Below are 15537 nucleotides of genomic sequence, written 5' to 3'. Positions count from 1 at the left end.
TTTTCTGCATGTTAAAAAAAAAAACCCACACACCTGAAAATCCAGGTTGATAATAGCATCCCACTTCTCCACGAAGGAGCAACCTGAAGACATTTCGCTTTAAGTTTACAAGGTTCAAGACTCAAAAGAGCACTGAATAGTGTGTCTGGCTGATATTGATTTGGAGACATATACTCCTAAATTGTTGATACAACCCCAGAAAAATATCCTTAGACAAATGTTAAAAGATTGCTGACAGATCCAGGCGGCCTCTGTTAGTGACTGACAGCTCAGATCCCTGATCGCCTCTGGCCTGCTCTCTGTTTTATTACTTTGAAAAGTGGCATATTTATGCTTAATTAGTTTTATATTATATGCAATGACAAATGAACATGAACTTTTCTGAAGAGTAACAAAGTGGTTCCTTGTGTGCGACAGGGCTGTTCAGAAGTGTCAATACAGTAGCTTAAATTCAGAGTACATTCACTCCTTTTAACGACTAATTAAGTTCCTTAGAGACATTTTTAAAGACCCACTGGTGGGACTTATTTTTTAAAATTTATTTTTCCATGTCTGATAATGTAACAATTTAAGTCCCCTATAGACAGCATTTGTTAAAAAGGAAACAATTGCTGTAGGGGACAGGTAAAATATTAATGTAATTTAACCCTATAATACCCTTTGTATCATATTTGCTACATTAGTTTCTGAGACCTCTATCTCATCAACAATATATATACTTGCCATAATTTCAAAATGTTATGGACAAAACTCTTCTTTGGCCTAAAATTAACAACGTTGTTAACAAAAAATTGCCAAAAACACCCAATGTATCAAATGCGATACAAAAAATGACGAAACGTTTCTCCCACTGAAAACGCTACATCCAGATGAACAGAATCAACCTTTTGGGATTTACTTACCTGGATGATTGAACATGCATAAAGACAAGGGTTAATAAACATCTCAGTTACAAAAATTTTCTGGCTATTTTTTGATGGCTGGGTCTTACAGGGTTAAGCATTTGTAGAGACATCTCATCTTTAGGGTGAGTTTAGTTGCACCGTGGTCTGCTGAAACTGATGAAAAGTGTTTTAGATTCGTCAGGTTTTTCTAACACTGAATTACTAAAGTTCATCTCTGCCTGACACTGATTTACAACATGACACGTTTGAGATAATGTTATATGTGTTCCATTGTGAAGGGCTTTTCACAGCAGGAGCACGGCCGTCACTACTGATGGGAACAGCAAGGTCAGACCCAGGTACTCTAATAGCTGCTGGTGATTCCCCCCCTCCAAACACGACTGAGTGAAAGACAAAGGCTGTATACAGTTATTTCCGAAAAATTGATTCTTTTTCCACAACATTTCCACATTCAAATGCTTCTTCAATCAAATTTACAATTATGTCCCAGCGAACAAAGAAGGGGCCTTGAGTCTCTTGACCTTGGAGGTCTTGGTTTTGTTCCGCTGGCAGAGACACTTGAAAAGATTTTTCGTGGATATCCAACAAAATATACAATAATTCATTTTCTCGAAAATAATTTAGAAATCATCGTGGCGAGAAAGTGAAAGAAGGATTATGAGAGCAATCATGAGTTCCACTTCTCATAAAAAGAAAAATTCTAATTCAAATAATTCACACTGGAGAGGTGACACAGACGTTTCGAACACAAATCTCTGAGAGAACATCCAAACAGTCACTTGTGTGCACAGCCTGCGCAAAGATAGCTTCAGCTTTAAGCTCGGTGACTGGATGTTTACGTGAAGACTTTACCTTTGGCTTTGTATTTAAAGAAGTAGATATATTCTGTGATCATTTAACCAGGAGACTTTTCATGCCGATCCAAACTATCGAAGTGATCCAACTGTGAGTCATGTGGCATTGCAAGAAAGAAATATATTGAACATTTACTTCTAGATACAGGCCCACTCAAATTCACCCTCTGCTTTGCATCTCAGTGGCAAAGTTACCTGACATGTGGGAATGGAGAGTGCAAACTAGAGGAAGCTACTGTAACTCGTTAACTGTGTGTCACCGACATTTTTGTTTTATTCACAATGTGTAAACAGCTTCATAAACAGGGGGCGCTTTGAGGACACTTATGAGACAATAACACATCGGCTTATTTTTAATAAACTGTGTGAACTCGAAATTCCATTAACAAACAAGCCAACAGGTCTGCTTTAGTAAGCAGCCCACAAAATCATTAGCCCAGGGAGGTTTTCTTTTTTGTTTGTTTGCTTTTTTATGTCCTTTGCATAAATTCTTAATGGAATAAAAAGGAGGCGGATATGGATAGGATTTTATTGATGCCAATGCCATTATTCGTTTCAATTCTTTATTAAGAATTGAAAAGGGAGAGCATACAAGGCTTCCTGCAGAAACATCACTGCTGTTTCAGAACTATAGTCATTTATAAACACAGTTCCCAATTCTAGGTTCTAGTAAATGCAGTTTTTTTCTTCGCCGCAGCAGATGAGCTGACTCCATCTTACCTCATCCTCCTTTTGTCATACCAACCATCTGTGTGTCCTCCTGCACTACATCTTCTGTGTAATCTGCCTTTATCTAATCATCCTTTATCTAATATATGAACTGCCCATCTCAGCTATTCCTTTAACTTTGTTTCCAAACTGCTTAACCTGAGCTGACCCTCTGACATACTCATTTCCAATCCTGTTCGTCCATTGGTCATTCCCAATGAAAATCTTATGTTAACCCTTTAAAACTTGAACCATGGAATAACTGCCAGAAATCTTTAATTTTTTCATAATGAAGTGTTTGTTGAACCTTTAGACAAAATGTATAAAAAAAAATATATCAAATTTTAATTTGCATGTATAAGTTTTAATTTGTATCACATTTGCTACATTAACCATATTTTTGCAATTTAGCTATTAAAAATCTGTCAAATTTATATCATTTTTTGATGATGCAGAAGTCTCAAAAACTCACAAAAACACGTATCAAATACGATATGCTTGGCTTTAAAGGGTTAATCCGCTTGAATTAAAGATGAGAGTATGCACTTTCATCAAGTCTTTATTTTTTGACAACAAAATAGAGACCTATGACTTTAAATTAAAATTACATAAAGATTAAATTTAATTTAAAAAAATATGGCACCTAGGCAGCTGATCCGTCTCTGACAGTGTTATACATTCAGCATTTGTATTATTATTAATAATAGTTTGGGGAGAAAGTAGCATGAAATGGGATTTTTACAACATTCACATGCACAGATGTACTTTGAATATTTAGCTCACTGAAGCTTGACTATACACAGCACATTCTCTGACTTTATGCTGATCATTTGCATCTGCAGTTGCTTTTTTCATAATCTCTATAAAAAGATATACGAATATTTAGAACTGAGCAACAGAGTACAGAAAGTTTTCTGGTTTCTGTTTATACTCTGAGTTGACCAAACATGTTTAAGAAGGCTAATGAAGCTTTATTTTAATAAGTGCTTTTTTCATAATGTATCTACATTTGTTAACAGTGACTGTTGGTTAAAACACAAATCATTTGCCCAAATATCCTGCTGATAGACCGGAAGCCCTGAAATATTGGACAATGCCTCCAGAGACCAAACGATGTTTTCTTCATAATATGATGCACTGGAGTTGTATTTTACAGCTCTTTATTAAAATTTTCATCATGCTAAAGTAACCCGAAGCTCCTTTTAGTTCATAAATTCACTTCAGGTATTAATGGCTAAAGTTGGAGTCTCGGTCTGTCAACAGAAAATCCGCACAACTTTGCTGCCTAGTGAAAAATTTCAAAGGAAAGTGGTTCTTAGCACATTACACGCCATCCTCTCCCAGCTCTGCAAACTCCATTGCCATGGAAACATATTGACATGCACGACATTTGGCACGCAACCATTTGTCAGAGCTTGGTGATGACACAAATCTCACACAATGGCAGCTACTACTCAGGTTAGGGTAGTGATGTCCTCAGGTTGTCAAATGGACTGATGCCCCAAATGCCTGACAGGTAAAGACAGATTCATCTGCATTCACAGATCTACAGCTTTGAGTCCAGACAGCAAATATTTCAGTCCGTTTTCAGATTTAAAAAAAAAAAACACGGTGTCACCATGCTCTTTTGTGTTGTAAAACTGTCCAAAACAAAACCAGATCATATTTTTTTTCCATTTGTTCCATTGGCAGAACAAATATTATGAATATCTGCTTTTTTCCATGTGCTTTGCACCTGAAATCTGTTAATCACAAGCTCTCAGCATGTTCTGTTTTTAAGCAGCATTAATATGTTAAACACTTGTCACCATATTGTCTATTAGAGCGGGCTGATTTGTGTCAGGGTTCAGCTCCATTTGGTTGTTGGATGCTTGCTTGATTTTACCATTTAATCATTTTTAACAGTGCAACCTTGTGATCTCTCGTTGTTCAGCCACAAAGATCAAAAAGCGGCTTTCATAAGCGAGGATTTAATGATAAAGCAAATGAAAGCCTAACACCAAATGTGCTTTTTAGAATTCAGGCTTATTTTAGTTTAATGACACTGTCTACATCTTTCACTATCTAGCAATTGCACTGTGGTATATTGCAAGGCTACTGTCTGTAATGGTCTCAACTGATTCATTATCTGTATAGTACTTTATCCATGTAGCTAAATTAATCAGTTTGCAAAGCCTGACTTGACTTATGAACCCTCTCCTCAGAAAAATTTGAAACTAACTGAAACTCTAAGCGATTTATTGTTGACTTTTAAGGTGCAGCAAGCTCAATTAAAACTGAAAGAGACAGGCCATGTAACACTTTGTAAGTCAGAGGAAGGACGTTAAAATTGATCTGTTTTTTTATGGAGAGCATATAGTGACACAAGGACAGAGGTGACGTGCTCACATCTCTAATCTCTTGTCAATATTCTCTCAGGACACTTTGGGTGTCTTGTTGATTTAATGCAGCATACAAAGACAGACAAGTACAATTTTACATCAGATGATGCTGAGTGATAAATGTATGAAGCCTAAATCCTGTTATACCAAATCAAAACAGCCATTCAGCTCACAAGAGATGCAGGTAAAATTAGTGAAATTAAAGTAGAGGTCTGTAAGTAGGTGTGGAATGTTTTTGCCTTCCAGATCCAGAAATAAGTTGAATTTTTTTTATATATTTGTTTATTTTTTAATTTTAAAGCTGCAAGTAGTGAAGACAGTGCTGGATTCAAGAATGATAGCAACAACATAAAAGTCCCATCAATGACTTATGTGAAAGATCATAGTACCATGAGTCAAATTCAGCCCACCTGTGCAATGAGATTATGATGAGTCACCACATTACAGTGAAACCTGCAGCCGGAGTGGACAGGGAGATACCAGGGAAGTGAAACTCCTGCTTGGTGACAGATGCAGCGATGTACTTCCATCATAGAGTAATTTAAAACTGTGAAATCATCAGAAATATGTTTGGGGATAATTATTTAAGGAGTTTGTTTCTGGATCAGAGGAAAGGACCGGAGGAACTATCAATATATGTTCAGTGTCTGTTCAGTTTTCATCATTAATACGGTCATTTGTTGAATGTATACTTTGCTTTGTGGTTATTTAATGAGGAAATAGAGGAATGAAAGCTTTAGGGAATTTACGCAGCGACCGTTAATTATAACTTCTAGCACACGTGCGTGCGTAAAGTGGATGGCTGGGCGCGCACACAAGCAGCATATCACTGCGGAACAGATATTGTCAGACGCGTTATTTGGAGTGGGAGTGAAGGCTATGGACGATTTATCGACTGATCCCCTCACGCACTGGATGGTCTACTTTTTTCTGATCCACGAGCTTTTAATAAAGTCTACCTGAAAATGAGACGCATAGAAAACAATCGGTGATTTTCGTGTTTTTCAGGGTTTTTTTGTGGGGGTGGGTTTCTTCAAAAGAAGATTTAGACTTTAAAGGGATTCTGCTTTTTTGTTTGTGTTTCACTTGGATATGGCACATCTTTGGATCCAGTAAGCGAATTTTACAGCGTCAGACGCGTCTGCAGCGGGGGAGAGCAGTGGAGGGACACGGAAACTTGTGTGGTGCAGGAGACGGTCTCTGAATCTGCGCTGCCACAGTTGTCACAGACAGAGAAGAGCCATGGTTACTTCACTCCTACTGATGCTCAGCTGGACTGTGATCTCTGAGGTTGTGAGAGCTCAGAATGACACGGAACCGATCGTCCTGGAGGGCAAATGTCTCGTGGTCTGCGACTCTAATCCGGCAACGGACTGGAAGGCTTCATCCTCTCCGCTCGGCATCTCGGTGCGCGCCGCCAACTCCAAGGTGGCTTTCTCTGCAGTCCGGAGCAACAACCACGAACCGTCGGAAATGAGCAACAAAACAAGAATAATCTACTTCGATCAGGTTAGGACCGTTTTTTGTTTTTTATTTTTTTTTCATGAACAACACTAATGACAAAAGTGGTTAAATATATATTAATAGCACTTTCAAAATCTTTCCTGTCTTTTCCATAAAATTTCCCTATGAACGAAGGTACTTGGGTCTATTGTTTTAGTACAAATATTTATCTTTAAGCCCAGTTTTGACTTTGACAGAACATGTTTGCAGCTTTAAGTATAGCTGCAGCTCAGTTTAGTTTGAAGCTGGTTTCTGGTGGCATCGGTTGGCATGTGGACACCGTTCAAGTGCACATAATCACACGCAAGCAGGCTTGAAAGTGACTGGATTATGTTTGAGGGCGGGCATCCTGCAGAGCCTGAACACGCACCCATCATTTTGCCTCAAGCTACCCCCGCCACGCACGCGCGCACTCGACTACGCGCGCCATCCACACATTCACCTACATAAATACACCCAAACAAATCAAGCAGCAGCGAAAACAACAAGAACTCGATTAGTCATGCATCGGTGGGCAGTGTAAGGTGTTTGTAACCATATCACACAACTGATCCTCTGCCCTCTCATTTACATGACATTACATAACGTGATCTTTTGGTGTCATACTGCACTACCAGAGATATGATTGGTGTGAATCATGCATGCTGTTGCCATGAAAGCAACCCATGTCAAAGGTCCTGGCTGAGTCTTAACAGGTGGTATTCAAGTGTATGAGATTCTGCAGGAGCCTTTCATGCCTACAGCGATAACCCAGTCAAGTTCACATTCCATATTATTTTAAATATTCTATGTTTATATGACCGTAGGATGAAAATATCTCCTTCATATACCAGTGTGTTCATTTTGAATTGTTTTTAACATACAGAAGTAGCCAATGTTATTTCTACTGTTTGTATCTTAATAGAAATAGTTTCTCAGTCACTTTAAACCTGAACAAAAGAAATTCTCTTGTTTTTGTTGCTGCAAAGTGGAATTAATCTATAAAATCTGTTGTTGGGTTCCGGCTATCATCTAGTTTACGCATCACTTGTTTTTTTGTGGAGTTGGAAATTCACTTGCTAGGTTTAGGTCTCTCGAGAAGGAAGCCTGAATTAAATGTTTTTTGAAGTGTGTCACACTCACTTTGTGTCTGATCAGGAAAGCGACCTGGTAGCCACAACAGTGAAGTGTGCTTGGCTGATGTCCTATTTAAATATTTAATCCCAAAGCCCATTTGAAATTAAAACCTTTATTGAAGTGCTGAGTATATAAACACCTTTGTCGCATTCTTTGTTTCCTCCCTCCTTTCACAGGTTCTTGTGAATATAGGAAACTACTTCACATTTGAATCAGTATTTCTGTCCCCGAGGAAAGGAGTCTACAGTTTTAACTTCCACGTGATTAAAGTGTACCAGAGCCAAACCATACAGGTATCACTTTATGTTCATTTTACACATCTGTGCAGTTGACTCAATTGTAAAACCCCATTTCAGTGTCTGGCTGGGACAAAATATCTTTCTCTGGGACAATAAAGAAATTATTTGCGCAGGGAAGAACACCTTACTTCTGGAAAAGGGAAAACAATAAATTGCATTATTATTCCAATTTATTATTCGGACACTACCACTGACTCCAAATCCCATCACACAAAATCTCAATAGAAAAGCACTGGCACCAACTAATACTACGAACAACTACTAATGAAGGCAAGGTGGACCTAAAATTCATTTTAAGATAATTATTTCTATTTACTTATTTATTTAATAGATTTTTGCATGTAATCTGCAATAGAAAACATTCAGCGACATGTGAAAAAAAAATGCTGTCTCACTATCAAAACCTCATTGATTGGATTAATTGTTTTATTCCATGAATCACCACCACCGCATTTCCACACCCACACACATTAAACAAAAAGCACAAACACCTCATACTGATATGACTTGAAAAAATGTGTTAGGTTAAAGGTTTGAATAAACCTGCTCGATGCCAAGGTTATATTTTCGGTGACTAACTAACGAGAATTTCATTTGAATTTAAAATGACCATGTTGAAATATAATGGCTTAAAATACAATTACCTCTGCAAATATTTAATTGTACAAATGCCAAAGTTCATCCGCCTTGATAAGAATATTAAGTAGCTAAAGTGGAAAAAAAAATGAACTAGGAAGGTAACACACAGTAGTTGGTGATATGCATCATTGCTGCTCTTGGTTTTCTCAGATACACGTGCTACATTCCCATGTCAGTGCATTTGTTTCACTAGTATCATGAGCCTTTGTATTGCCTCAGTTTGAAGCTTCTTAATAAGTAATTTGCTATCAAATTCTGATTTGAGGTTAATCTGGATCACACTATCTCACCTAGTGATTCCTCCATTAAAGTATTATGATGAAGATGATTTTAAGGGAGAGATTTTATCCCCATCAGCACACATGATTTTCTTTGGTGCGATAACAATTTTTTGGAGGATTCTGATAGGCAAAATTCATGTGTCTATGAGCACATCTGTAACCAATTTGCTTGATGTTCCTTTGCCCCCAGCGATGCTGCTTAGAACAGAAAACAGGAAACTAGTGCAGCATTTCTTCCCCCTTACAATTTTGGTTGTTTGAGAGTTAGTAACACCCGAGTTTGCATTACTGGCAAGCCAGCGTTCTTGTAAAAGCAAAAGAAAAATTAATGTTGCTAAAAGTTTTGTTTTTCTAATTTGAACATTTTTAATGTTTTACTCCTTTATTTCATTACTTTGAAGAGTAATTGTCTCTTTTTGAGTTTTGGTGGGGTATTTGATACCTTTTACTTTTTCAATAGAGCACTACAGAGAATTTTCCTTATATAAAGTGCTTTGCCAGTTGTCAGTGTATGGATGAGTAGTAACGTAACTTCTCTCAGAACCTGTAGACTGCTTTTATGTCAGAACAATATGATGTTAATTCTGGCTCTCTGATGCCTCATTTAATAAGTCTTCCACTCCAATAGAGTGACAACAGTGAGCAACAATAGCAAATGTTACCTTGGAAATAAAGTCTACTAATCATCAACTAGCGCAAAACAGACTCAACTAAATTGTAGCTAGCAGACTGTAGCGTCCTTGCTTATTGAAACTGTTGCTTGAAAACTTCCTCACGAAATAACGAACTAGCGTTTACATTTAAGTAGAAACGCTAGTTGGCTAGCTTCTAAAATGATCTCGTCACTTAACAAATTAGTATTTTAATCAGGTTCACTTATACATTATATCAAAGCTGTGCAATATTACGTTGACACAAAGTACAGATAAGCTATACAGATAAAAGTATTGGACCAGACCTCTTAATAGTGTTTTCACTGCCATTGTCACAAGTGTATACAATCAAACACATAGCCGTGCAGACTGCCTTTACAAACATTTGCCAAAGAATGAGTCGTTCTACAGAATTCACTGAATTTGAATACTGCGATAGGATGCCGCTGTGGAAAAAGGTAAGTTTGTGAAAAAATTTCCCTCCAAGATATTCCACAATCATCTTTAAGTGGCATTATTAAAAAGTGGAAGCATTTAGGAATCACAAACCATTTAAATGACTGAGTTATAATGGTGCCTAAAAGCCACCAACACACTGACTCAGTAACTGCAGAGTTTCAAACCTCGTCTGGCATTAAAATCTGCCGGGCATCCGTTGGGCATCTTTCTTCGCCTTTAGACAATAATTCTGATGGCAAAAGAGCCAAACGGGACAGCCAAAAGGGGAAGAAAAAAAAATCTGCGGGGAGCTTTGTGGTATGGGTTTCCAGGGCTGAGCCGCTCCTGTAGGTGTAATGTGTAGGTAGCCCTCTAATCTCACTAATCAGCATATATCTGCCATAATTAGCATCTTCATATTTAAAGACGACTGACCACAGACAATCAATGACATTCAGTGGCATTGAGTGATAATTGGTGAAAGAACTGCTGTCAGTGCAAAGCAGACCAGTCCCAAGCTAAACTCTAGAAGAAAGTCAGCTTTTAAATAAAGTTAACTTTATTTAACTTTGCAACAGTTCCTTGATGGTTGCAGCAACTACCATTAACACAAAAATGATAGTGCTGATTGACACATGACGAGGTGCTAAAAACATTAGAGGATAAAGCGATCCAAAAGGAAAAGTGCTCCTAAAGTCAATTTTGCACTGTTTGTTAGCCACTGTAGCTACCTTATAAAACACATGCAGATATAATCTCATGTACATCTCAATGTTGCCTTTAAAAAATATTCACTGCTGCAAAAGGGGTTAAAAAAAAAGGAGAAAAGACTTTATATTCCTCCCTCTTCCACTCTGTACACAGTAAGTGCACTTAAGTGTTTGTATAGTGGGTTTAACATTACCGTCTCCATGTAAGAGGTCAAGTGACATAATTACAAATAAGAAATAAACTATGCTGACCCACATCTTAGATTCCGTTTTTCCTGCTGTACTCTTGCTAATTGTTACTTCTGTTGGATCATCCAGGTGAACTTGATGTTGAATGGGAAACCAGTCATCTCTGCCTTTGCGGGTGACAAAGATGTAACTCGCGAGGCAGCCACTAATGGAGTTCTGCTCTATCTTGAAAAAGAGGACAAAGTCTACCTAAAGCTGGAGAAAGGAAACCTAGTTGGTGGATGGCAATACTCAACATTTTCTGGCTTTCTTGTGTTTCCTCTGTAAAAAAGAAAAAAACAAAAGAAAAAAGAAAAAAAAAGAAAAGAAGATTGTAAGCTTACTGACTTCTTCATAATGTGTTGTCACAGTATAATCAAAACATTGCTGCTGCATCAGTTGGATCTTGCCAAAATGTTGAAAAATGATAGATGGAAATGGATCCCAACATAGAGAGGAAAATAAGACTTTGGAAATGGTTCACGTTCGCTGGAAGTGCTGTGTCCCCGTCCAGATGAAAGAGAGACTTGAAATGTTCCCTATCGCTACTGTATGTTCCTGTCACTCAAGCAGCCTCAGAGAGGAACACTAAAACATCTCAAAAGTACTTTTCAGACTTTCACTTGTCGGAATATGTTTAGCATACTGATGTTTTTTCCCATGACAGCGGTTGCATTCAAAGACATCTGCCTTTTGAGAGTAAACCGTATGCCTGTTACCTGTGTAGCTTGTCATCAACCAAGTATTTGTATTGCTAAGTAATGGGGAATGTCTTTTCTGGACCAAATTGTTCCAGGATACGTGAGGGATAGCAGTAATGTAGGTCACCGATTGCCTAAAACAATGCTATTGGAAATTCCTTAATCAAACAAAGTAATTTAAAATTGATTTAAAAATTGCTGAAGTGGCCACAAGCCACATCACCTCGCAGGCTTAACCTTCAGAATTTTACTAAACGAGGCCCACGAACACAGAAAATTACCACAAAGGGCTTTAAATTACCATGAAGAGAAAAAGATCAAATGATCCACAAAGACATGCAGCTAAACCACAGTAGCACAAAAAGATACAAAATGAGCACAAAACATACAAATAAACAAAAACAAACTGATTGAAAGGACACAAAGAAAATGTGAGGAGTCTGCTTTCAGTTGGATCTCATTCCTGGCACATTGACGCTCAAGTTGTGAGATAAGTACAGGGTGTCCTTTGGTGTAGTGACGCATCAGGTCACAGGGGCTTGTTTAAAAGTGAAACCATGATGTTTTTCTATACCTAACTGAGTTTTGGTAGCTAAACTTAATCGATCAACAAGCGAAAACAGAATAAAACACATTTGTCAGGGAAATATGATTCATGCCAACTGTTTTAATAGGACACTTTCTTCTCCGTGTTCAGTTACGCCGGGCAGTCAGACTTATTTCAGGTAGGAATTTGGCTTTCAACCACAATGAAAGCAAGACAAATCTAATAAAACAATTCTTTTGCATTAATCTTTTTGCTGTGAAGCTCTCCTTTTGTTTGGTGGTATTTTGCTTTTGACCCTCTGTAGAAGCCAAAAGTTTCGTGCTGTTTATTTCAGCACAAGCTTAAATTAAGAAACGAGAGCTTTTAGTCAACAATAGGAAGAAGTAAAAGTCCTTAAAGGTTTCTTTAGGTGAGTCAGCAGAAGGACCATTAATGATTGCTTTCAGCTGCTTTTGTCTCCAAGGCTCTCTCAACCAATCTGCTTTCAGCAGTGTGCAGCCGAGGTGGCGGTTGATTGCTTCAGCTTTCCATCACTCTTCCTGTGATTACCGCGCAGATCTCAGAAGGCGCAGAAATCCTCTGCTGCCTGGGCCTTTTGTTGTGCCCTGTGTGTAACTTCTTATATCTTGTGATGGAAGCTTCTGGCCGGTTGCCTTTACAAGAAAGGCTTTATGGTCAAAAACACTCCCTATTCTGTCCTGTACGAGATCCTGGTATCCCGAACCAACTCTATGCCTTTATTTTTTGTCTTTTATTTGAATTTTAAATAAAGGACTATTTTTTTTTAAGTAAATGCATGATGTTTGTTAAGTTGACCATGCTAAATAGTCAAGATAACATAATAGCATAATCAAGCAGTACAGTTTTGCCTCATCCAATGCGTCAAGGCACCACTGCTAACCCAGAGTTAATGGAGAACCAAAGCAGAGCAAAAATCAAGAAAGATGGTAGACTTAAATATGTCAGGTGGCCAGAAGCATGACTTTAAATGAGGACTAGTGCTGCGCTCGATTTGCTTAATTGTTTAATTAACTGGCAACTGTGTGCCAAAAAGCTCACGAAATCAACTACGATGACGGCATAGGTCAGTGTTATGTTTACAGTGTGTTCGTTTTTCTGCCCAGAGGGCAAAAAAGAAAATAAGAAAAAAATAGAAAAAAAAAAGAAATTAGATACTGCAGTAAGGGAAAGATTATGGCTTTGGTCAAATGTGAATAAAGTAAATCGTGCTTCATGTGTCATGATACGTTGTGTGGCAGGCAGGGGAAGGACCCAAGATGCAGGTTCACAGACACGGAGATAAACTCAAAAAACGCAGCTTTATTGCTGGCCACGGGAAGCAATACAGAATAAACTAAAACTGGGAAAACTAACGCATGAACTGTACAAGGAACCGAACCACGGGGAGAATTACACACAACATGAGGGAGAACGCGACGCCGAACAGAGGAAGACGCAGACAGAAATACACAGAGGGTTAACGAGGAAAGTGGGAACACACGGGGAACACAGGTGACACAGATAACCATAACGAGACAGGGCGGGGTGAACATAACGCTGACGGGTACAGGCACAGAGGTTCAGACAGGAGGAGAGAGAGCACGGGAAGAACGCAGACATAACGGGCTAGGGAAAACATAGAATAAAGCACAAAGAGAGACGAGGGCTCATAAATACACAGAGGGGCACACAGGGGGTAAGAGTCACGAAGGGAAAACACATGAGGAACAACGTAACAGATCAACCCAGGAAGCATGGCCTAAATAAAGAACAAAATACAAAAATACATGAAAACTAAGAATACTGGGCCCACATGGCCCAGGACCATGACATCATGTCTCTGTTGCCTTTTTTCTATAGTGAACAAAGACCATAATCTCTCCCTGACCTTAACCAAATGCTGAGTGCCTCCACACAACCATGGAAAGTGTTAAGAATGAATCAGTGGCGACTGCAGATATTGTACTGTAAGAGCGCAAATATGTTTCTGATTACCTGCAGATAATTGGATTTGTGTTAAAATGCACTCGTTCAAAATTCAAAGCATAAAAAACAAAATTCCTACATGTGCTCTCCTAATAGATCTTACACAAGTCAACTGGTTTATGGACCTTAATAAAGTTTAATGGGCATCTGAGAACCTTAATTAGTTAACATGCTGATAATAAACAGATTCCTGTCACAGTCTGTGAGCATAAGTCGTTTCCACTGGGTGGCCTGGGATAACTGATGAATTAATAAACTCCTTAATTGTTACTCCAGCTCAATGTGCACTTACAGTATATAATGGTTCCCCTCTTCATCTCTACAGTAGTTACAGCCCTTGCTGCAGTGTGTGCTGCTGGTGCAGTGTGCATCTGCGCTGTTAAAAATCAACCCTAGGAGAGCCTATTTCCATCATTATTTCGTCCTGAAATGAAAAGCTACACCCTCATCAGCTTAAGCCTCTCTGAAGTGTTCTAGATGTTCACTTTCACTCTTCGAGCGTACGTTTCTGCCTGTTGGTTGTTCACGTATTATTTGTCAGTGATTGATAACTTTCCCTTGGCATCACTGTCACATTTTGTAACCAGAAAGGGAACATTGAAGAGGACAATTTTTGATCTTTCAGTTAAAGCTAAGAATGAAATAAAAAAAATGTTCAACTCAACAAGGCTCCTGAAAATTGACAGTTACAGTTGTGTAACTGTCATGCCGACAGTTGCACAAGAAAATAATGCCGAAATTAATACTGCAAATATATTCACCGAGAGAGTTCTGTTTAAAAGTTTTTTAAAAGTGCAAGACTGGCAGCATTTATTAAATTCCACTATGTATATTTATTTTGCTGAATTGAAATAATATTTCTGGTGTCTAAATTACATTTGTGTTTGCTCACATTGGTGGAATCATAATGACTGTGGAAGCTGGACTGTGCCCCTGAAATGCTTAAAGCATCAGTTGGTGATAACTTTACTCCTTAATTTTGTATTTGAACATATAAATGTAAATCTATGTGTTCAAAAGTTTTATCCTGATCATCTTTTTTTTAATCAATGTATTAATTGTATACATTAATGTATAATTAATGTATTGACGAATCTGCCGTTAAATAACAAATAAAAATTGTGGGTTTTTTTAAAAGACGTAGCATTATTACGTTTTATTTTTCTCAAAAAAACTGGAAAAATCTGAGTTTATGCTGCTGTTGCTTGTGATGGAGTTCTGCTTTAAGAAGTCCAAATCTATGGATGCGATGGAAACACACAGAAGATAAAAACAGTAATAGCACTCACTGTGTATAAAAGATGTGATATTGCCAATTTGTTTGTGAAGTGGGAAGATGAGCGGGTCACATTTACAATTTTTACTTCTGGAAACCTGACGTAATTGCGCTGACAGAGAAACTAAGGCACTTTGTGTGCTCATAGGCATATGATTTATCATAATGTAAAAAATATAAAACTTCCTGTTGTATTCATATGACTTGAAACTAATGAGCCCATAAACCCATCAGGAAGGTGGACAGTGGCAGTGAGCGCTCTTTGCCATAGACTTCTATACAACCTGGTTGTATAGTTTTGCAGTGACAATA

The 15537-nt window shown here is 38.1% G+C and overlaps 1 protein-coding gene across 2 annotated transcripts; it reads left to right on the top strand.

The window, feature by feature from the left end:
- Window positions 1-4777: 4777 nt before the first annotated feature.
- Window positions 4778-15088, top strand: cbln4 (cerebellin 4 precursor). 2 transcript variants are annotated; one of them, XM_026154522.2, is made up of 4 exons: window positions 4778-5384; window positions 5962-6357; window positions 7644-7760; window positions 10806-15088. In XM_026154522.2, the coding sequence occupies exons 2-4, from the start codon at window positions 6091-6093 to the stop codon at window positions 11001-11003; spliced, it is 582 nt and encodes a 193-aa protein (XP_026010307.1). In that variant the 5' UTR covers window positions 4778-5384; window positions 5962-6090; the 3' UTR covers window positions 11004-15088. The 2 variants fall into 2 exon arrangements, with proteins under 2 accessions (XP_026010307.1, XP_080151184.1); XM_080295058.1 differs by lacking the exon at window positions 4778-5384 and adding an exon at window positions 5412-5836.
- The last annotated feature ends 449 nt before the right edge of the window (window positions 15089-15537 follow it).

The sequence above is a fragment of the Astatotilapia calliptera genome, chromosome 20 (assembly GCF_964374335.1).
Source record: "Astatotilapia calliptera chromosome 20, fAstCal68.1, whole genome shotgun sequence".
Classification (NCBI taxonomy): Eukaryota; Metazoa; Chordata; class Actinopteri; order Cichliformes; family Cichlidae; genus Astatotilapia; species Astatotilapia calliptera.
This window is presented reverse-complemented; position numbering and strand designations above follow the sequence as displayed.